The sequence below is a fragment of the Alosa sapidissima genome, chromosome 6 (genome assembly GCF_018492685.1).
Source record: "Alosa sapidissima isolate fAloSap1 chromosome 6, fAloSap1.pri, whole genome shotgun sequence".
NCBI classification, from domain to species: domain Eukaryota; kingdom Metazoa; phylum Chordata; class Actinopteri; order Clupeiformes; family Clupeidae; genus Alosa; species Alosa sapidissima.
This window is the reverse complement of record NC_055962.1, coordinates 16,319,643-16,343,617: the sequence shown is the minus strand read 5'-3', so window position 1 is coordinate 16,343,617 and position 23,975 is coordinate 16,319,643. Positions and strand designations below refer to the sequence as shown.

Sequence of the window (23,975 nt, the reverse complement as noted above, 5' to 3'; positions counted from 1 at the left end):
CAGATGAGTAGTGCATTTATAGAAGAGGAACATAAAGCAAGATAATATGAAAATATGGACCAAAGCTTGGACAGCAATCTCCATTTTAATTTCTAGTTTCCAAAAATGAGCTTTAGCTCATTTCCCTTTCATCACACCTAAGAGAGGTGTTTTATATAAGCGTGTTGGATCTGAAGAGAGACCAATAGATTTCTTGTCTCCACAAGTAGAAGGGTGGTAATTTGTTTGCATTTTAGTCAAGAGATTCTTCATGGTCAAAAGTGTAGTTCTTTGAAACAACAATGAGTAATGCAGCCCAGATTTAATGAGTGTCTGGACATTGTGGGACAGCTCCTATTGTGTATTCCCCTCTGAAGTAGAATTTAATTTTTGTTTCTTGTGGAGGAATTACCGGAAACAAATGGCTGGCTGGCTGGCATGGTTACAGAAATGGCTGCAAGGTGCTGCAGACCTAAGAAAGATGATTGGGACAGCAATCATGAAAGCAACTCTTATTGCAGTTTGCACCACTTCAGTATTGTAATGCATTTATGGGGGACTCATTGTAATAGAATTGGAATTCATCCAAATAACATTGTCCCAAAAACCAAAAGTGAAATGTATTGTATTTGTCTTTGAAATAAAATAATGTAATCAACCCAAATCCTCAATATAGGTAGATGATGTAAGTATATATACTCTTTTGATCCCGTGAGGGAAATTTGGTCTCTGCATTTATCCCATTCTGTGAATTAGTGAAACCCACACAGCACACAGTGAACACACAGTGAGGTGAAGCACACACTAATCCCGGCGCAGTGAGCTGCCTGCAACAACAACGGTGCTCGGGGAGCAGTGAGGAGTTAGGTGCCTTGCTCAAGGGCACTTCAGTCATGCCTACTGGTTGGGGTTCGAACCGGCAACCCTCCAGTTACAAGTCCGAAATGCTAACCAGTAGGCCACGGCTGCCCCCCCATTATATATACACACACATGTATATGTACGTCTACACTGCATGTATGAGTTATGTTTATGTATGTGTAGTATATAGAGTAGAGATGTCCTAGAGATTTTTCGATATTTTGTTCATCATGACATAACAGCCAATGAGCAAATATGACAAAACTACAGCAGAAAAGAACTATACAAAGAGGTGTCAGTGAGGTTTTTAAATATGAGAACTCTTTTGATGCTTTAAGTGTTGCACCCTTTGACTAGGCAGGGGGAGGAATGGGAGAACAACATAAGACTTATTCTCTCTGCCTAGAGCCATTTCCATTTCCATATATGGATCTCTCTTTGCTCTGAAACACCCACACGATTCTTCAGGATGGCGTTGGCATGACTGCTGGCTCGGCCGTGACCACTCCATCGATCTCCGAAAAGGCGATGTGAAACGCACACTCTAGGTCAACAGCGTCCAACGTGAAGACAAAAAAACAAACACCCCACCTCCTGCTTCCCTCCCATAACCTCACAAACAAACAAACAAACAAATTACAACATTATGTCGTTGGCACAGCAACTTCTGGCTGGGCAAAACGAAGATTCCTCCCCTCCCCTCCCTACCCCACTCCTCTCTCCCCATCCATCCGTCCATCCTCCCACCCACTCTCCCTCCCTGTTCCAGCAGAGAGCTTTATGTGTTTGTGTGCGTCGCGGTTCATCCACTCCATTTCACTATCCATTCCCTCATCTTTTGTTATGAGGCTTACTCGTATCACATAAGCACTGGCACATCGTTTGAGTGGATCAAGGCCAGTCGAGTTGAGTGTTTTTGTTTACAATTTTGGAGACACACACACGCGCGCACACCGGGTGTTTTCCTTCCAAGTCTTAAACTGACTCCTAAACATTTCGCTCCTAAGTCGGGCGCCTTACCCATTTCCCCTCTGAACGCTCCTTAATTGGATACTGATGAATGGGGATCGTCTGTGGCGCAGGTATGAAGAGGACAACCTCACAGCTTAACACTGATACTCACACACACTCCGAACCAGTTGTGTTGTGTGCACCATTGCTCTATTTGTGTGTGTGTGTGTGTGTGTGTGTGTGTGTGTTTGTAATTGACCCGCTAGTGTGCGTGTGTGCACGCTGGGTGTGGCGAGCAGAACTGAACAGTGGAGCCGAGGGCTTTTTTGTACGGCCCAGTTTGCCACATGTATTAATCCCCTCTGGCATTGTGATTACTGCGGGTTTAGATGGTGTGCCATACTAATCTGCCAGGAAAGGGGGCACGCTTTTTGCTTTGTATTCTGTTTTTCCCACTTTTTTTTTTTCTTTTTAATAAAAAGTGTGGGGGTGTGTAATTGGGGTGGGGGGGTAGGTGGGGGAGCAGAGAGGGTGTCTGCTTCAGCTCTGCTGAGAGAAGTCCAACTAAAGGCATCGTCATGGTGTGTGTGTGTCATGAGTGATACGCTGGGTAGATTCTCTCTCTCTCTCTCTCTCTCTCTCTCTCTCTCTCTCTCTCTCTCTCTCTCTCTCTCTCTCTCTCTCTCTCTCTCTCTCTCTCTCTCTCGCTCTCTCTCGCTCGCTCGCTCTGTTCTATATACCGGTATGTGCATTGGTGGTGTTATTGCAGAGGCTGAGACTGTAAATTAAGGTGGTGTGTGTCTGTCTGAGGTGTGTGCGTGTGCGCATTCTTCTGATTTTTGGTGTGTGCGTGTGCATATTGGTACATTTCAGAAAAATTCCCTAGATAGGTAGTGTAACAACTGTGTCCCTGTGTGTGGGTGTGTGTGCACACGTCTGGGCTGAGCTGGCGTGGCACGCAGAGGCAGTGGCGGCAGCAGCAGCAGCAGAAGGAGGCTGTTTAAAAGGGAATTACAGCCGTGGGGATTACTGCAGCAACCGCTTCTGCTACACACATCATAGCGGAGGGAGGGAGAGGGAGGGAGAGAAAGGGAGAAGAGAGGGAGGGCGGGAGAGAAAAACGGAGGAAAGGAGAGAGGGATGGAGTGAGGGAGGGATGGAGCGAGGGAGAGAGAAAGGGAGGAAAGAAGAGGGAGGGAGGGAGAGAGGGATGGAGGGAAGGAGAGAGAAAGGGAGGAAAGAAGAGGGAGGGAGAAAGGAGAGGGAGAGAGAGAAAGGGAGATGAGGAAAGAGGGAGGGAGAGAACGGTGTGGGCCGTTAGTGCATATGTGCCACCAGCACTAAGGAGGCCCACAGGCTGAGAACACATGCTCACCTCCTGTCCACACACACACACACACACATAAAGCAGACTTACACGGCAGGTGCAGACATACATACACACACACAGCAGACATATACACACAGATAGAACACACGCTCAGTAGGCGTGTGTGTATTATACATCCATGCCTCCTTCTCACTCATGCTGGCTCATCCTGTTCTCCTAAGCCTGTACTAAACATGCATGCCACGCTCCCAAATAAAGAGCAGTGAGCTAGTAGCTAGGGCTGTGCAGGGCGAAGCAGGGCTCTCTTTCCTGTCGGACACAAATCCATCAGCGTCATCACTTCCTGCTATTTCATTCCTCTAGAGTAGTGAATCCCTAAGTGTAGTTAAGGCCCTGCATTCAGGGGTTTTGGGACAACCAATCGCTGGTATGGACTAACTGACGTGCAGATGTAATAATATAATGGAACATGCTTTAATTGATGTATTAATGTATAAATAGATGTTCAGGTTCCACACGAGCACTGGTGAGACCATAGATAGATATGCGTATAGATATCTTTGGGTGAGACGCTAGTGAAAGTGTGGAAACTGCTGCTGATGTCCATTCTCAGTCTGTGCATGAGGGACCCCTTAAACAGTGTTTTTACTTACTTAGATGGCCCTCATTTGTGTGTGTGTGTGTGTGAGGAAGAGTGAGTGACCCACTCATATTTGACCCACTCCTTCCCCAGAGAGAGGTGCATAGTGCAGGCAGCTGCTTTAAAGTGGCCCTTCTGCCAGATCAGGCCTTTGAAAGTAACTCCCAGAGCACTGTTCTCTCTAAATGTGCCACCTGCTCTGGAGTAATTATATATTTACAGCATTATGGGTGTGTGTCCCGTGTTCTGTGCTGGGGACTTGCAGCAGCTCTAACAATGGCTAGGAAAGTACACACACACACACACACACACACACACACACACACACACACACACACACACACACTGACTAAAAAAGTGCAAACATCCCTCATGGCTTTTAAAATGGCTATGTTTATTTTGCTCCTGAGTAGAATGGATATGTGTGCTGTTCCTTGTTTCCTACCATTTTTCTGTCTGTCTGTCTGTCTCTCTGTCTGTCTCTGTCTGTCCGTTTCACATTTTGTTACCGTATTCTCTCCTCATCCATCCTTCACACTTGAGCTATGCCATATTGAAGAGCAAATTGTGTATCGTGATCATGCTCCTATATAGTAAGATTTTTTTCATATTGCAATATTGATATAGCTTTGTGATGTTTTTGCATAGTTTTGGAAGCCAAATCTGGTTGTTGTTGTTGTTGTTGTTAAAGGGCTAAATGCAATTTTGTTAAATAAAAACCATAAACATATACAAACTTCAACTCTGTAAGAATTATTAGTTAGATACAAGGTACAGGTTCAGTCACAGAGAAGTTTAAGGGGAGCTTGTGTAAGATGGTCTCTGAAGCATGTTGCATGTGCATGTGTCGCATGTACACACCCCAACCCCTTGGGGCCAGCTCTGGTCAGGTGCTCTCTGCCCGAGTAAAGCAGCTCTTGCTCGGCCGGCCGGCTGCCTGCATGCCCCTCCCCTTCTCCCCGGTCTCTGGAGTTCTCACTAGAGGCCCTGTAATCCGGCCCATTACTTAATTATCCACCTGGATACACACCTTGGCAATTAAAAAGTCACACTTGTCGATGCAGATCACACATGCACGATCCCTCCGCCGCTCCGGGCGATAGAGGAGGAGGAGGAGGAGGAGGAGGTGATGGTAGTGGTGTCGGTGAAGATGGTGTTGAGGCTTGATGAGCCTGATGATGTGTTCAGTTAGTTCAACAAATCTGCTTCCCCACCTCTGCTTCTGAGGCTTCCCGGTGCTGCTATCACGCACAGCTTTAATAAAGCTAAAAGCTTAAGGTGTCTGTGCTCAGGGAGGTGCTAATGTGAGCAGGCCCAAAGCCTTGGATGGCGGCAGGCATCGACATCCGTGCCGAGGTCTCCCCTGTGTGCAGGTGTTTGAAATGGAGACTTTATCCCCCCCCCCCCCTCCCCATCTCTTTATCTGTGGCAGCCATGCCCAGAATACCCAAATGTTCATATTGCAGCAGATGCTGTAGCTTGGAGCCAGTCAGGGGGCTTTGGAAAAACTGATAGGCCCATTATCGAATCGCGCCGCCTGAATTCCCAATGTGTGGCCGAAGGCTGGTGTTGGCAGGACCTGATTTTTGTGTGTGTGCGTATGTATCCTGTGTGTGTTTGAATCCTGTGTGTGTGCGGTGTGTGTGTGTGGGGAATGGGGTGGTCGGGAGGGCTTGTGGAGGTGTGTGGGGTTGTTGTTTGTGCTGTGCTGTGGGAGAGTGACGGCTTGCCTGGGCGCCGTGGCAGTCAGAGCTCGCCAGCTTTCTCTGTTGACATGGCTTTTGGGCTGCCAGGCAGCACCCTGCGAGAACGTAGCGTAAGCCCCCACCCAGTTCCCTCTGCCCCACAGGGGTGTTTGTATACATGTGTGTTTGTGTACGTACTGGTAGGAGATGTTTGACTGTATGTCTGTGTTTGTTTTTTTTATTATTATTATGCCAATTTCAGGTACACTGTATGGATCTAGATGTATAGATGACTGAGAGTGTATTTTTGGAACTGTATGGCGGCAATGGCTGTGAGGGACATGCATGTGATTTCGATTTTAGTTTTTCAATTGCTGATGTTGCTATTAAGAAGGCAGAGCGGCCGGTGACCTGACCTTGGGATGTTTGGTGGTGGTTGTTGTTTGGGGAATCTCTGGCCTCCCCTCTCACCTTCAATGAGAGAAATATTTTAATCTAGCAGATGAAATGTCGTTCTTGTTGGTCCTCTCTTCAAAGCCTGGTTCCCCTGGAGTGTCTGGTCTGATTTGCATTCCAATCTTCCCCCAAAACACACACACACACACACACACACACCTTACATACTCACTCTTACGACCTCCCCTACCCATAACCATAACCATCCCCACCCTTGCCCTCTCCCCTACTCATACCCCGTCACCCCCTCCCCCGCAACTCAACCCCTATTGTGACTGTTATTGCTCCTGTCTTGTCTTGGATGTCTGTACCATTATTACTCATTCCTCATTCCACTATTGCTCTTGTCTTCTATGTTTGCACCATTATGATTTACTTGTTATTCCTCAATTCACTGCTGCTCTTGTGTCTGTATGCATCTATATGTATCTGTATGCATGTATGTATGTTTGTATGTATGTATGTGGTACTGTTGTCCTTCTGTTTCTTTGTTTCCCCCATTCTGTAAGCGACTTTGGGTCTTTGAAAAGCGCTATACAAATCAAATGTAGTATTATTATTATTATTATTATTATTATTATTATTATTATTATTATTATTATTATTATTTATTATTTATTATTACTCACTCACTAAACACACACACACACACACACACACACACACACACACACACACACACACACATACAAACAACTGACCTCAATTCAGCGCCTCCCTTTATTAGCTGCTGTCTAATTAAAAGTGCTGTGAATGCCAAGAAGTCGCCTGGCGGTTTGTATTTGTTGAAATTCCAGCAAGCAAGTGTAGGCACGTTTGTGTGCGTGTTCATTTGAAATAATACCTTTTATACAGGTTAATGACACACACACGTGCACACACATACACTTCTGAGGATCTGTGTAGGCTTTTATCTGTCTGCATACCATATGATTGATTGTTTCATATAAAGGGACACTAACAGGCAGTGTTCCCACACGGTGCGTCTGCATACATTTTCAGGATTAGCGCTATGGAAGATTTATTTACATCCAGTTTCCTTTTTAAAAAGGATAAAATCTCCAACCCAGAGTCACCTGTGCAAATGGAACGGGCAGCCTTCCCTAACCAGAGGCAGTTCATCGTGAAACGAGTATGCCAACATGGTCAATATCTTTGACTTTTCCCGAAAACACAGTGTAGAGCAATTTGAAGGCTCTGCATAAAAATGGCCAAAAATGTCTAAAATGGGATTCTGCAGGGAGGACACCTTGTATTGGTGTCATGAACATCGGGCTGCCATATGGCTAAGGTCCGGTTAACAGCATTTGGCAGAGTGTGGTGGAGGGAGCATGGCTCTTGAAAACTCTCCAAGGTGTGTGTGAGGCCAGCCCATTTATGGCCAGACCTGTAGGAGAGGAGAGAAAAAGTGTGTGTGTGTGTGTGTGTGTGTGTGTGTGTGGGGGTGCGCAGAAAAGACAAATGAACAAACGTTTTTTTCCATTAATTTCTTGCATTAGCAGCGTAATCAGGTGTCCAAACAGAGAATGCAGGTTTTAGTTTTAGATACCTTAGCCTCTGTAATGTCTCTCGCTCTCGCTCGACCTCGGGCATCCCATTATCATGTTTGAAAATCTGAGACTCAAAATTAAATTGGCAAGACATTGTCTCTTAAATGGGCAATAATGTACTGCATAAATGATCTTGCCTTGATACCCATAGTCATACAAATAACCGGTCCGATCCCTGACTGGTAGGAATAATGTGGGCGCAGGGAGTACTCCAACATCGCTTTCCCCATGGCCACAGCCACAGCTGAGGTTTCCTTGAGCAAGGCCTGTGTGTGTGCAGAGAAAGAATTTCCCTCGGGATCAACGAATAGCATCTATCTATCTATCTTTAAAACTGATATTTACACCCGCTGAATGCCCACTGAATGCCCACTGAATGCACAGACTATCTGTCTTCCCGTAGTCGTCCCATATGCACCGTGGGTCTCCATATTGCTCTGGTGCGTGATGGTGATGAGTAAGTATGGCCCCTGCTGGAGTTTGTCCTGAGTGTAAATAACTCCTGATTCATCCTGCTGCTGTTGCCAAAAGCTTGTCTTCTCAGGCAGCCGTGCCAAGTGCCTTTCTACGTAACTACTTTGTGTGTGTGTGTGTGTGTGTGTGTGTGTGTGTGTGTGTGAGGCAAGGGACACAAGCATCCATGATGAGAATATAGATTTGTCAAAAGATGGAGAGCCAGTGCCAAGATCCAAGAGTCACCTTGAGCCATTTGGGTCTTTATCTATGCAATGCTGTTCTTGGGTCCTATGCAAAAATGTCATTTAATTATATGTGTGTGCGTGCGTGCGTGCGTGCGTGCATATGTAGGACATGGGCATACATTTTAAAAAATCCACACAGCCATTCTTTCACATTGCGCACATGCACACACGTTCATTATATATGTAAAACCATACTTCAAGTCCCTTGACTCTTACACACTCATTCATATCTATACACACACACACACACACACACACACACACACACACACACACTAATCTCCCTCCAGCCTCTGGTCAGGCTCTCAGAAGACACTACCCCCATTGCGTCGTCGTCCAATCGCCTGTTTTTTACGCAGCCCCGTCCAGCACCAGGAGGAGGACGGCCGTCCGAATCTGTGAAAAATTGCACAGCGAGGGGCTGCCCGGTCGCCGTTGTTTTAATTATTGATGCCCATGCTGATGTCTACAGTCGGAAAATGGAAGATGTTGGGCAACAGCGTGGATGTCGGGGGAGGACTATAGAGATTTCCAGCAGTGCTGTACAGAGTGATTTGCAGCCGCCTCTACATCCACCCCACCCGCCCCCCCACCCCACTTTTCGATGAAATTATTTTGATGGAATTGCCATGTATAAGACCTTGTTTCCGTTTTGTTTGACAATGCTATTAAAATCTGATTTAATATTGCGCGCCAAGTGCCCAAGCTGCCTCCCAGATGCTTGCCTGGAATTGAAATTCTCACTGTGTGTGCCACTGCTATTCAACCTTTACGCATGGGCTGTGCAGTTATTTTCAATTAACCAACTTGGGTTTGTGTGTGTGTGTGTGTGTGTGTGTGTGTGTGTGTGTGTATGTGTTAGTAACCCCCCCCCCCCCCCCCCCCCCCGCCCCTTCATTTTCAGTATTAATTTTAGACAGTCACCTTGTGAGATTTATTGCGATTGGCTGCGGGCCTGGCATTCCCGTAGCAATGGTTGCCGACGGTGTTGCCCGAGGTAGAGTGACCTTGAAGGTGTTCTCCTCTGCGCGGTGCATGAGGGAGCCTTTAGCACGGGAATGATGAGTGTAACCTCCGACCCACTGCTGTCTCAGCTGCAGTTAGCGCTCTGGGTGTGTTTACCCATTTCCTCCCTCCCTCCCGGATTCTCCGGCTCAATCTTGTGCCCCCCACCCCCAAAAGTCTTCTGTCTCTGCACACACACACACACACACACACACACACACACACACACACACACACACACACACACACACACACACACACACACACAGTTTCTCTGTGCTCCTATCCTCCGTATTTTGCTTCTCTTTCTCCCGTTTCTCTTTCGCTCAGTCTTTCATTCTTTCATTTCTCTCTCTCTCTCTCTCTCTCTCTCTCTCTCTCTCTCTCTCTCTCTCTCTCTCTCTCTCTCTCTCTCTCTCTCTCTCCTCTCTCTCTCTCTCTCTCTCTCTCTCTCCTCTCTCCTCTCTCTCTCTCTCTGCACCCCTGCCTGCCTCTTTCCCTCTCGCCTGCCGTTGGTTTCCCGGTCTCTTGCTCATGGCTTGCGTCCCACTCAAGAGGAAACTGCTGAATAAAACACTTCTGCCTGTGTCGGGGGGGGGGCGGGTGTGCGGGGGCTGTGGCAGCCATCCTCTTTAGGACGGGAACGGCCAAACGTTAGCGCTATCTGCTGTCTCTGCCAACCAATGCACCCAGGTGCCACCCCTGATGCCAGGCAGGCACGGAATGTTCCCGCCACATTTATTAGCTTTTTACAAAAAAGTTGCTGTTGCGACCCACTCACAGTAACATTCCCCAATAACGGTGTGTTGCATAACGCCATAAACCAGTGTGTCCTGGATTTCATCCAGGCGTTCTGTATTAGAGCATCATTAGAGAACTGCTGGTAATGCCATCGAGGCAGCGGCGAGTTTCTGTAGTTGGAGTTCTGAGGGGAGAAAGCTGATCTTAGCACACAGTTGTTGATGCAACAAACTCCCAGAACAGTCTTGAGTAGCTGGGCCAGTATCTATTGTTTTGTTTCTGTGGTTGGTGAGATGCACAATTTGGCTTTGAGCTCTACTGGCTCCAGCCTGTAACATTCTATTGGGGGAACATTTCCGATTGTTTAAAGAAGCACTGTGCAACAATTTTAGCAAAAATTACCTTTCCATCTCTGGAAAAGACTTCATGTTTGGTGCAAAGTTATGGAATATCAGGCAACTTTTGTAGCAATTTACTTGCCAAAACACATTCATACAAATGCATTTCAACACAGAATTGATGTATATCTGATTATTAGCTTTACTGCCATGGAAATTTACATTTGACTAGTCTGGAAATGCTCTTCCTATCAACAGGGTTCCCACTCTGACACATCAGTGAAAAAATGACCTGAGATTCAGGTGGTCAAAGCTACTGAAAGCATTAAAGATGAGGACCGTGAGGTTGATATGAAGTCACCAGGCCAGTGGGGTTTTGATAACAATTAGATATCTTAATCAATTGGCAATCTATCAATTTAGTTTTGGATAATTGCTTTGTTTGTTAGGAGTCTTGCTAATGCACCATTAATAATAAGAGGAGAAAGGGCAGGAGAATGTACCACTGGCAACCGCAGTGTCCGATACAAACCTACTCTCTACAAGACGACCCTCCAACCCCAGGAAAATGTTCTTCTGGATTCTTCAGGTGTGTTGGTCACGACTTGCTCCATGTACGACAGCTTCTACATTCTGTACCACCTCTAAAACAGCCCATGGGTTGTTAGTAGGATGTATGGCTTTGGTGCGTTTCAGTGCAGTGGCTGTCCTTGAGGTGGTGTGGTCACAGAGACGTTGAACCAGAGAGAGCAGCCTGACGGGCTCATCATGTGGGAAGCCGTGGGTGAGTTTTTTTTTTGTGTCAGAGCGCCGGAACAAGGCGGTGGTGCCGAGGCGGCTCCTGTCAAATGCTGGACGCCCACAGCAGACAGGACTGTCTGTGCAGGGGGCCGCTCGTTAAGCTGGAGCAGTTGGCGTGTGGCAGCCGAACACTCTCCTGTGAGATGCTGCAGACGCTGGGGCTATGCAGACAGCAGCACAAGTTGACCGAGTGTCCATGTCAAGAATGGCTGTTGAGACAGACTGGCTGGTAGTTGTTTACATGTGTGGGGACTGAATACAGATGGTATGAGCCGCTCTGTTGCCTATGTCAAGATGTTGATATCCATCAGGCTGTTGGATGTGAGGCACAAAAGGGCATGTTTTTTAGGAGGAGGAGGGAGGGTGAGAAAGGGGGGGAGAGAGAGAGAAAGAGACCGATCTGTGGTTGTATTTTAATGGTTTCTTGAGTCGTGCGGAGCCTGGTGGTGGTGAGTGTGCCTTTCTCAGCGGTGAGGTGTCACAGTGTGGGATGAATGCTGCTGGGGCTGGAACATGAGGGATGTGAGAGGACTAGGGCCAGGGGACAAGTGCCTGGACTGCTGCGGAGAGGACTCTCTCAAAATATCGCTGCCACTGAGCAGGCAGAATATACCAAAAGTGTGTGTGTGTGTGTGTGTGTGTGTGAAGTGAGGGAGAGAGGGCAAGTATTTGTATGTAAGAGATTTGGAGGCCAATAGATGGAGAAGCTGGTTGAGTTCATAGGCCTGTTGTCAACATTGTCGTCTACCATCTTCTCAAAGAACATGGTGGCTGACTCCTCGCCTGTCTAGAGAGGATGACTTGTGTACAGTAGGTTGAATAGAATACTGACTGCACAGAAAGGATTGCATGCTTCAGTATGCCTCCCCTAATCATACTGCGATGCATACCAGTACTAACCTTGACTTGTAATTAACTGGCTTTATATCATAATCCAAGAGAGCAAAAGTGGATCAAAAATCACTGATACTTCCGATACTTCCCTTTCCCATGCTGGCTGGAAACATGCTCACCATATGAAATGTATGGCATGAACATTCACATTTGTTTAGTGCTGTTCTCTTAACCCTTTTAAGTATTTTAATCAGACTGTGAGTGACCTTGTTATAGAATCTGCTGTACGTCGGTTGTGCAACAGCAGGGAGCAGGGCCGGCACATGGTGGGGACTGACCAATGCCTCCTCACCAGATGCCAGCCAGCGTGTACACACGCGTGGTCCAGTCATGACTGGAGAGGTTGTACTGGGATAAGGTTGAGTTCCAGATGGATTTAGGCTACATACAGTGCACTCAGTGACCTGTAGTGGTGGTGCTGTTATTGGGACTGCATCATTAGAAGAAATGTAATGTAGCCCCACCTTGAATTATTTATAATTGCCTTTTTCGGTAAAGCTTAACTTCTTAAACAGATAAATATAATGTACTCGTTTATGATGTGTACATGGGGCCAGCAATGGGTGTGGGGTTTGGTGTTGTAAGATGCATTATATAAAGTAGTAAGTAGGTAATCTAAAATCCCCCAACATTTTTTGGGCATATTAAATATAAACGGTACCCCCTGCTTCTGTGGGAAGATTCTGAGTCCTCCTCATCTTTAATGAGGCCTTTGAAGGGATGCCTCGCATGCATGTAAGCTATGATTTCTGTGCCATATGTTACTTTTTGCTCAGTGTGAAACATCACCCAATGTGCATGTATTTTTAAAAGAAAACATTTGGCGCATGTGTGTTTTTAGATGTCGTGTTTCTCTGCAAGGTTACATCAGACTCTGAGTGTCTTGTCATGGGATGTCTACTAAATAATTGATCTGCACTTATATAGCAAGACCTGTGATGTAGAGATGAGTGAAACTCGATGTGTGCAATACGCACAAATCAAATGTATGCCGATAGTAGTGTGGAGAGGCAGTAGAATACTAATTTACTCAATATGCTTCAGATTTTTTCCGAGAACACTGTGGCGCAAACAACTGCAGCATCCTTACCACATTTGGGTCCAGGTGCTCACAGGAACCTGCGTACGAATGCGGCCCGTGGTCACTTCCTAAACCCAACACATCTCTCTCCCCCTTGCTTCCTGTCACTCTTCAGGGTCCTTTCTGAATCAAGTCAAAAGGCCAAAAAAATATACGTTAAAATATACTTCAGGTTTCTTAGAGAGACTCTTAATTTGGTCAGTTATGTTGACTAACAGTCCGTGTGTGTTTGTATGTTGACATTCACAAATGTGTTTTTTCTTTTTTTTTTTTCTCTCTCTCTCGCGCTCTCTCTCTGCCTCCCCCCTCTCTCTCTCTCGCTCTCTCTCTCTCGCTCTCTCTCTCTCGCTCTGTCTCTTTCTTTCTTTCTCTCTCTCTCTCTCTCTCTCTCTCTCTCTCTCTCTCTCTCTCTCTCTCTCTCTCTCTCTCTCTCTCAGCCATACGTGAGTTTCCTGGTGACATGTTTTCCAATGATGAGCGAAAGAGCGGTGCAGTCTTACTTCATATAACAGCGGTAGGTGTGTGTGTGTGTGTGTGTGTGTGTGTGTGTGTGTGTGTGTCTGGATGACTGTGACGTGGGAGTCTTATGCAAAACACCCACCTTTTTTCTATTCTGCCCTCATTTGTCAAGACAGAAGTTGCTGTTGTGTTTCGTGTGCAGAAATAGCTCTGTTCTCCTGGAGTTGTGTATCTGCCGAGGAGAACAGTGGAAACCTGGAGTCTGTTCCGCCATCAAACTCTCCGATCTCATTTCCTCCTGTTACATTTTTAAAAACACTTTCTTAAGGGAACTGTTCTGCAGAGATGTCTTGAGTTGGAAGGATTCCCCCATGATTTTCTGTGTTTAGTTGTGGCTAAATACAGACTGACCATGTTGCTTATCTATCCAACATATGAACATTGCATAGTGTTGTACAGTTATGCATTTTTATTAGTATGCAAGCTCCCCCAGCATCAAACCCATGCTGGTGTTATTAGTATCTTCCTTTATTACTAGTTGAGCAAAACAGACTCCATGTTCGTGTTGGGATCTCCCCCTGCTCTCCTGTTTAATTTTGTTTGACCTGCTCTGGTCCTCCCAGTGGGGTTTGTATGGGAGCTCTTGTCCGTCCACCAGAGCTGTCAGCCGTTCATTAGGGCCGAGGAAAAAGGCGAGGCTGAAAAATAGCCGTCCTGCCATCATTGACCCCGTGAGACCAGAATGTCATTGGTCGATTGCTTTCCCTGTACAAACAAAAGTCATCAGATTCCGAGCTCCCGTAAACTGAGAGGAAGTCGATAAAGACAAAGGCCAAGAGGGCTGGAACAGGCACAGGGGCTGTGGCGGCGGTGGGGATTCTTCATACTGCCCCGGGGCTGCAACTGTGTAGGGGCTGGGGCTTAGAGGGTTGTGGGGATGTGCTGTGCCAGACATCCTGGATGTTTGAGCTGGAAAACACATTATTGTCCCCAGGTGAGCTATGTGTCTGAGGGCCTGGAGGTTTCCCCCCCCCCCCCTCTCCACTTTCTGGTCTGGAAGTACACATGAATCAACCCACAGGTTTGGCTTCAAGCTTAAATACTGAGTCCTTTGGCACCCCTTGTGGACAAAGAGTGTCATGGCCGCAACCAGGCTGTGGGCAATGGGCGAGCAAATTCATAATGTTTCCTCCTTGGCTTTACGGAGAGCCCCGGTCATTTGTCATGGCGTAGAGTGTGGACGTGAATTGATCGGAGATGAAAGTGGTCAGGGACGTAACAGTCAGTCGCTAGGGGTGAGAGGTGCACTTCCAGTTTGCCACTGATGATGTGTGTCTACCTTCTCCCTCAGGATGCTGGAACAATGTGCTTGACACACACACACACACACACACACACACACACACACACACACACACACACACACACACTCACACTCACACTTCACTGCTTATGGATTTGTCTCTCTGTTGCAGTTATTCTCTATTGTGGACACTCCCTTTTACACTAGAAAGCACATAATATGCAAACATCAGCTCGGTAGACATCCTGACGACATGTATGAAAACAATAATAACACTCAGTTATTCATGCATGCATGCTTGCATATAGAGTGCCCAGTGTGTGTGTGTGTGTGTGTGTGTATGTATATATATATATATATATATATATATATATATATATATATATATATATATATATATATATATATATATATATATATATATATATATAGCCACCCCCGCACATGTGTAGCACAATACACACAGAGGTACATCATGCGTTCCTAATCTCACTGGACACAGCACATTAAATCGCACTGCTGGGAGTTTTCATGCCATGCAGGCATTTACATATAGATTTAAGGGATATTCACTGGCTCAGAAAGACACAGCGCAGACACACACACACACACACACACAGACACACAAACACAAACAGAGGGTGCTATCCCTGACTAACTCTTCTGATTCCTCTCGGTTAGGCGCTCTACATGTTTCTGGCTCTTGCCATCGTGTGTGATGACTACTTCGTCATGTCCTTGGAGAAGATCTGTGAGGTATACATGACATGGCCGCCGCCATCACCACCTAAAGACTCGAGCGATCTTCCCTCAGCAGGGAGCGGGCCGGCACATGGTGGGGACTGACCAATGCCTCCTCACCAGATACCAGCCAGCGTGTACACACGCGTGGTCCAGTCATGACTGGAGAGGTTGTACTGGGATAAGGTTGAGTTCCAGATGGATTTAGGCTACATACAGTGCACTCAGTGACCTGTAGTGGTGGTGCTGTTATTGGGACTGCATCATTAGAAGAAATGTAATGTAGCCCCACCTTGAATTATTTATAATTTTTTCCGTATTTTCCGTAAAGCTTAACTTCTTAAACAGATAAATATAATGTACTCGTTTATGATGTGTACATGGGGCCAGCAATGGGTGTGGGGTTTGGTGTTGTAAGATGCATTATATAAAGTAGATTATACTGTAACTGAAGACCATATAGTATTTATTGCACAAGTTCAATAAAAAGTCCAACCCCTTTGTCCCTCCCGCCTTGAAATCTCCACTAAAGGAGGGAGTGGAGCCTTAACATGCTTCCCCAGCAGTTTGGGAGTATGGTCTTCTGTGATAAATTTAAGTTTTATTAAGTTTTATCAAGTTTTTCAAATCTAGCATACTACTACCTACATGCTTCTATATGCTTGTTCTATACACATTTTGTTTTATCTTATGTTTATCTATCTAAAGTATACTATAGTACAGTTCTTGCCATTTTGTCTCTTAATGTTTTTATCATTATGCCCACTTTTATTATGTGACAGATGTGCTGTAATGGGGTGTGTGTGTGTGTGTGTGTGTGTGTGTGTGTGTGTGTGTGTGTGTGTGTGTGTAATTGTTGTGTGTTGCTCCTGTTCTGTCTGTAGAAATTGGACCTGAGTGAGGATGTGGCGGGAGCCACTTTTATGGCAGCAGGGAGTTCTGCTCCTGAGCTCTTTGCCTCTGTTATAGGTAAGTGTGTACACACACACACACACACACACACACACACACACACACACACACTGAAGCAGGGCCGTAGTCACCATAGACATTGAGGTGGATGTGTCGCCGCCCCCCCCCAATATTCAAATATGTCCAAAATGTCCCCCCCCCCCCCCAATATATGGACATAGAAAATTAAATAAAGAAAACACTATACTGCAGGAAGCCAACAAGCACCACAATCTGAAATGTAGTCAAACGTAAATAACGCACACATTAGTGACCTATGGTTCCAGAGAGAGTAGCCTACACCTCTGAGTGGTTTGTCCTGGTGGTTTTTTAGTGGCGTGCGCTATCAAATGCTTACTGTACCATAGGTGCGGTGCGGTAGGGCTGTCAACAATATCGCTAAAGCTACCGGTCCAATTCTCACAAATCTTGTTGGAAAGGTGTAGCACAGGCTAAGGAAAGCCCATTATTTTTTTCGAAACCGATAAGACTCAAAGGGAACTTTGAAGCATTTTCCATATTGTAGGCTATTTTCCTCGCAATGATGGCGAAAATGAAACTTTCTTTCACGTCTTAAAACATAAATAATGCATTCATATGCTAGTAGTAATGTCAGAAATGATCCCGTTTATAGGCCTCTTAGAAATAGTTGTTGCATCTTGCATGTTACATTTAGATGCGCACTCAATCGCGCATCCATGCAGGCAGGCTCCATGTGGCAACGGCACACAATTTGTGAAAAAACGTTTACAATGCACTGGCGGTGATGGCCTACACTTAATGTGAATCGCAGACAATAACCAAAGAAAGGAATTTGCACCTCCATTCACCAAGTATGTAGTAGGCCTAGTGTTTCTACATGTTGGCACAAAACGTTATTTCTGTCAGAAAGGAGCCTATAATGCACAGGGTAATGTGAGGTGATTCAGGCAGAAGATGGGCCTTAGCCTATTACTGAATCCTGTCCCTTTCAAACTCCGTTAAAATTGTGTGATTAGCCACCAGCAAAATATAATCAAAATACAAAATCCTATTAGGCTTTAGGTCCAAACCTATGAGTCTAAGCCTTAGTTTAAAAAAAAATATCTTCAGGTGTAAGTAATCAAAGAGCCATTGTATTCTGTGTAATATAGAGGTTAATAAAGATACTCTAGTTTGTCATTTCTTTTAAAATATTAATTTGGGAGACAAATGGAGTCATACCACAGGTATGTCCAGGGATGGATTAGCCTACTGAATGGGCCTACTGGGCCCAAGAGCTCAGGGGGCTCTGAAGCCCAAGCCTCTGCGTGAAGTTGCTTCTTCTCCACCCTTCTCTTCTCTTTCCACAAAACTTACCAGAAGCCATCATTTAAGGGTATTTTTTTAAATTTTTTTTTTTTAAATAAAACATCTTCCGGGGAATACCCTAATTGACTAAGTTAACTAATCACTTGTTTGTGATTTTTAATAATATTTTTGCATGCAAGGAAATGTATTGAAATTCTGTTTGGAGGGTCCCCCAAACCCCGCCACAGATTTGGTCCCCCCCAATGTTGACAACATGACTACGGCCTTGCTGTGAAGGTTCATGTCACATGCATGGTGTCTCATAAGCTTATGAAAAACAAAGCGCTCTGCATATAAGTGTAATATGTAATTGTCAGACTCCCGCTTTCTCACAAATTGGTGCAAAAACAAAACAAACACACTGCATGTAGGTGTGATAAACATGTAACTAACAGGCACGCACACACGGTCACTTACCTTTTTCTTCTGCTGCAGGTGTCTTTATTACTCATGGTGATGTGGGCGTTGGAACCATCGTGGGCTCTGCCGTCTTCAACATCCTATGCATCATCGGAGTGTGTGGGATCTTTGCTGGACAGGTGTGTGTGTGTGTGTGTGTGTGTGTAACTGCACCTGTCACGGAGTAGCACAGCTCAGGTTGGGTTCTTTAGAGAAAATGAATTGGCTCCGCCACAGCAGCACTTAAGTGCAGGATGTTTATTGTAAAAAACTGAATAGTCATGGGAAAGTAAAATGGTGTTTTATTTGGGTTTAAAAGCAGCACTGTGTGTGTGGTAAAAGGGGAAACATGTGTGAAGAAACTCCTGTGCATCATTAGCTGGTGGCTCCTTGTGTGAATGTTTCTTTTGCATTCTAGTGATGGTGTCATTAACCCATTAATGTTCTTGGGGAAATTTAGAAATTTGCAATACTTCAATGTTAGCTGAGCAAAGTTGACATCAGTCGACACAGTTTTCCTTATCATACTATTTTTACTCACTCTCAATACCCCATGTGACCCTCAAATAGTATAGCATAGGACCAAAATGGTTGTATCTCAGAAACTACAAGGAGTTGCATCAAATGTCTGGTATTGTATAAGTATAGTGTATGTATAGATACTCTTTTGAACCCGTGAGGGAAATTTGGTCTCTGCATTTATCCCAATCTGTGAATTAGTGAAACACACTCAGCACACAGTGAAGTGAAGCACACACTAATCCCGACGCAGTGAGCTGCCTGCTACAGCAGCGCTCGGGGAGCAGTGAGGGGTTAGGTGCCTTGCTCAAGGGCACTTCAGCCGTTCCTACTGGTCGGGGTTCGACCAGCAACCCTCCGGTTACAAGTCCGAAGCCCTAACCAGTAGGCCACGACTGCCCACAATTGTCGGTCTATTGTCAGACTGTAAATCTAATATTTATCATGTTCAAATAATGAACTTACTTTTGTGAGTGTTTGCGTTTTTTACACTGATCGCAGTCTATGGTAAAACTGAAACTTGTGATTTCTAATAATTTGTCATGTGTTCCTGTATCTTACAGAAAAAACTCTTTGGCTTTTCCTAAACATACTATTTTTAGTCTTTACTCTCTTAGGGGTTAATGGATAGCTGTCTTCTGAAGCCATCTGAGGCCACAGTGAACCACTTACCTCAGAAATAACAAGCATGTAGTGTGGGCTTGAGTTTGAGTAGAGGTTATTTCACACAGGCAGTGCAGCCAGTTTGTGTGTGTGATTCAAAGAACAGAGTTCAAGAGCATACAGAAAGTCAGCTGGGTTGATTCAGGTGGATTGCTACGATTTGAGCAAGATCTCTTCTCCCTTCTTTTTGAGATAGTTAGATGTTTTGGCCAGAGGGAGCTGGTGTGGCCCATTGGCAAATGTCTTTAAATCTGCCAAGAGTGCAAGATGGGTTTTCTCAACACTGCCACACCCTGTCATATTCAATTTTGCTCATAAAGCTATTGTTTGTGGGTTTTTTTTCTGCTGATGTAGTTTCCTCTGTTGAGAATGTGTTTCATTCTGGTGAGACTTTTGGTGATATTTGCAGAAAAAAAGTAGGCATCAGGGCACTAGATGTCAAATCCAAGGATTGAACAAGCTGTTCCATCTCAAATGACTTTGTCATTGACTTCAGCTGTGCAGTAGCTACAACGGTTGTAATCCAAGTCCTTCACCTTCACTAAGGCTGAGCTGGCTTCATCAAAGGCCATGTGCATGTACACGCCATCCATCACTTTTTTTCTCCACCCTCCTAACCACTAGGTGGTGATGTTGACCAAGTATGCTGTGTTCCGGGACTCCATCTGCTACACCTTCTCAGTGGTGGCCCTCATCGTGGTGAGTCCCTCCACCTCTCCTACAACAATCCTCCTTGAGGGAAAAGTACTTACTCAACGTCTGTCTAACTCTGTAACTCTGTCTAACTCTTTCTTCCTCCCTTTAGTTCATCTACGATGAGAAGATTGTGTGGTGAGTATCTGCATGACTGTTGGAGCATCAGTGCAATGCAATGTTTGTGCTGCAAAGACTGTTACCCATGTCAAAACATACTTTCATACATGCTCTCTCTCTGCACTAATACTTGCTCTAATCACCCTTTTGGTCAGTTAGGGAGACACGAGATATGCATAGAAACACCCATAGACAGCACATTGAATAGAAAATAAGACTGGAATGGGAGTCTTGTTTATTGTAAATCTACATGATACATTTCATTTGATTGATTTTCTGTGAAACCTAAGCCAATTATGAACAGCAACAGCTTCAATCTTGCTTGGTACAAAAGTACAGTAAGGATGCCTTAACCAAACTCACATTAAGTCTCGCACTAAGGCTACATGATTGGTCACATCACATCATTTCACTTTTTGTTTTGTTCTCCAGGTGGGAGGCCCTGATCCTGGTACTAATGTACTGCATCTACATTCTCATCATGAAGTGAGTAGTACTAATCACCCTCAATTCTCTTCCTTTGAAGTAACACAATGTAGCAATTCCCCTTTCTGTGAATGTGCAGCATACTGGTGGGTACCAATTTACAGTAGTGCTAAAGGGGGTACCCCAATTCGTCTAAAACTGACAAAAGGGTTATGCTCCTACCCATGATGACGTTACATAGCACAATTCCAGACGCGTGTCTGCGTCTGCAATATCAGAGACGCGGGTCCGCGTCTGCAATATCAGAGACTTCATTCTCTTTATTGTCAGTCAGTGTAGCATCAAAATGACTTAGAAACCATTTTAAGGTAAAATCACGATGTTGTGTTGCTTTACACTGAAGTGTTTTACACTGAGCTGTGTATGTGTTCGTGGCTGGTTTTTTTCCTCTTGCCCTCTTAAGATTCCTGACTGGGCTAGTGTCCTCCTGCATAGTGTGCAGAGAGGGGGTGAGAGCTGTGCTCTAAGCTTATTTGGCACTCCTACTTTAATTTGGTGTGTGTGTGTGTGTGTGGCGCCACGTGTACAGGGCCTCTCTCGTGTGCGCACCCTCACACATAAACACTCGGACTCCTTACACAGAGTGTAAGAATGTACGAGTCCCATATGGTCACCAATTTCATGTAAACGTGGCCACCATCAACATTGCTGATGGCTGTCTATCACTTGATTACAGCAGGCCTTTCTTCCGTGTCAATAGTGTACAGTCTTCTATGCAAATGATTTATCTCTGTAAACCATCACCAGATGGACATATTTCACAACATCTGGCTGGGCAAAGCTCCAGCAGCCAATTATGAGCTTGTAATCGGTGGGTATAGATAAATAGCTTCTCAGCCATCCTTTAAGTCACACACCATAACTGTGCACAATACTGATGCTGTGGCCTTATTAACAACTGGTGGCATTTATAATGGGTCCTCATGCTAATTGGGAAAAAACTATGTGACACTATTGGTGCCAGCTATAATGTCCCAGCTATAATGGTCCATAAAGCCTCGACACAAAGGCCAATAATGGCAGCCGAGGTGGTTAAGGAACATCACTCCAGCATAAACACTACCATTGGTACCTGAACATTGGTTCAGTCCCACACATTAACGGATGTTCTCTTGACAGCGTTTAGCCCTTTGATGAGCCCTTGTGTTTGCTTTTTTTTTTTTTTGTTTTTTTAAGCAAAATTCTTCTAGCTCCAAAATTCCTTCTAGCTCGACAACTCGGTAAAGTCACCGAAGTTATTGCGGACGGGTGTTCCATGCTTTCTTTCTTCATGAAGGCAAGAGAAAGATGAATAAATGAATGTAGTGTTTTTAACATTTCTTATTGAAATTCTTTTCTACACTAAGCTTTTTTTCCCCTCCTCCTGCGTCCTTTTATGTGTCTAATTAGGCATTAGGAATAGGCTACACTTAGTCACACAACTGACCCCTTTTGATCATAAAGTTTTCGTCCATTTTTTTATGATGAAATATAAGTAGTTTCAAGTAGCCTACCCCATCACTGTGCATTTATGAGTAGCTTTGATTTCATTTTTCATTTATCTTTATTTATAACTCTGTCTGCGGCTGCTCATCCAACAGAAGTCCAACAGTGTTTAATGTTCATTTAAACACATCTGAGTAATAACGGTTCTCTAGATATGGTCATTAAAGCACATTTGTGTCATTGTGTATTAAGTTCTCAACTCCTTGTGATCCACGGTTTATAAGCACTTCTACGCACAAATGTGAGTACTGCCTCTTGAACCGATGCACATCATGCTGTTGTCATCTCAGCCTACCGCTCCTAGCAGATGCTGTGTTAGTCATGACCTGAGTCATACGTTCATGTACAGATAATCAGAACGCAACACGACCCAACGCTGAACCAGAAAACTTCCTGACCTGGAAGAGCATTAGTCAATCCAAGAGCCACCTGAAGCCTCAGTTTAATGCATTGTTTGTAGTGACCTCCGTAGATGTGATTTAGCCGGAATATCTCAGGTCATGAGGGGGAAAAATATAAAGTTTTTTTCTGAAGACATCTGAGGGATTTACACAGACAGGTAAGCCACTGGATCTGTGTCTTTGTATGTTCAATGCAGCTAGACAAAGACAGAAACTCTCATTTTTTATTCTCATCTTTTTCATGTGTATCCAAAAACTCTCTCTCCTGACTCACAGATACTGCATTATAAATAAAGTTGTGTCGCTCCAGCTCAGGCTTGGACCGGCTCGGCATTACCACAAGCCTAATGCTGAATGTTTTAGGCAGGCGTACACCTGAGAGATCCGAGTTTGGCGCTTTTGAAATGCCGCAGCGCCAAGACCTAGTTTCCATAGCAGAGAGGGAGCTATGTGCTTTCAAAGCCTCACACATTTGCTTTTTTGGGGTTGTGTGCTTTCCATGTTGCACAACCTTAGTGGAAAAACTTATTTTCTTCTCCTTTTTAATGTTCTTGGGAAAACAATAGCTAAAGAAAGAAAGTTAATTTGACATTTGGTGTATCACCTATTGAACAAAATGGATAATTAAATCTTTTAAGGAAGTAAATGTATGGTCATATCTGCTTGTTTCTCCTTCCTTTGACAGATTTAACACCTCTATACAGAAGCTGTTTACCGGCAAAGGGAGCAAGAATGTTGCCAACGGAAATGCTGCCAGTGGCAGTGAGATGGAGGATGGTAATGGTTGCTATGACAATGTTTGGGATGACCCCACCCTGCCATTGCTGGGCACAGGTAAGGTTGACCAGACAGGCTAACTGAGACAGACAAGGCATCTTGCTTTGAGTGGATATGTTGTGGGAGGCACTGTAGTTTGATGGATATCCAGTGTCTGAATGTCTTCCTGGAGTTGTAAACCTTTGTGGACTTCCTATAAACTCATGTCATGTCCAAAAAGCCCCTTTTATCTAAGTGCAGAAAACGTAACAGATTTTAGTACTTTGTAGTAGTTTAGTTCCTTCCATGTGAGGGACTTGGGGTTTGTTATTTTAACGAGCATGTCACAACAGCCAAGCAAAACCTTGTATTTAGAATGAGACTATTACATTCCTTGAGCAAGGTTTTAGGATTTCTTGAGGACAAATGTGTGGACAAATGAATACTGCAAGCATTCCTCTTCGCCCTGTCCTGCTTCTGCCCTCTGCTGATGTGGAGGTAAAAAAAAAACTTTCTTCTATTGTGCTTCCTCTCATTCAGTCTCTCTCTTTCTTTCGCCTGTGCACAATTACTAGCCAAATCCTTGCAGATTAGCGCTCACTCGATTTCTTGGCCAAATCGGCTCATTGTGCATAGCCTTTTCCACCGGCTCATTGA

The 23,975-nt window shown here is 44.8% G+C and overlaps 1 protein-coding gene across 1 annotated transcript in view; it reads left to right on the top strand.

Annotated features, from left to right (window-relative positions):
• Positions 1–23,975, top strand: part of slc24a4b (solute carrier family 24 member 4b) — a 53,950-nt gene that overhangs the window by 18,967 nt on the left and 11,008 nt on the right. The window contains exons 3-10 of the mRNA XM_042095889.1: positions 13,451–13,527; positions 15,457–15,531; positions 16,401–16,485; positions 18,232–18,335; positions 20,002–20,076; positions 20,183–20,208; positions 20,623–20,676; positions 23,248–23,414. Coding sequence (XP_041951823.1) covers positions 13,451–13,527; positions 15,457–15,531; positions 16,401–16,485; positions 18,232–18,335; positions 20,002–20,076; positions 20,183–20,208; positions 20,623–20,676; positions 23,248–23,414 — 663 coding nt within the window. The remainder of the gene's footprint in view (positions 1–13,450; positions 13,528–15,456; positions 15,532–16,400; positions 16,486–18,231; positions 18,336–20,001; positions 20,077–20,182; positions 20,209–20,622; positions 20,677–23,247; positions 23,415–23,975) is intronic.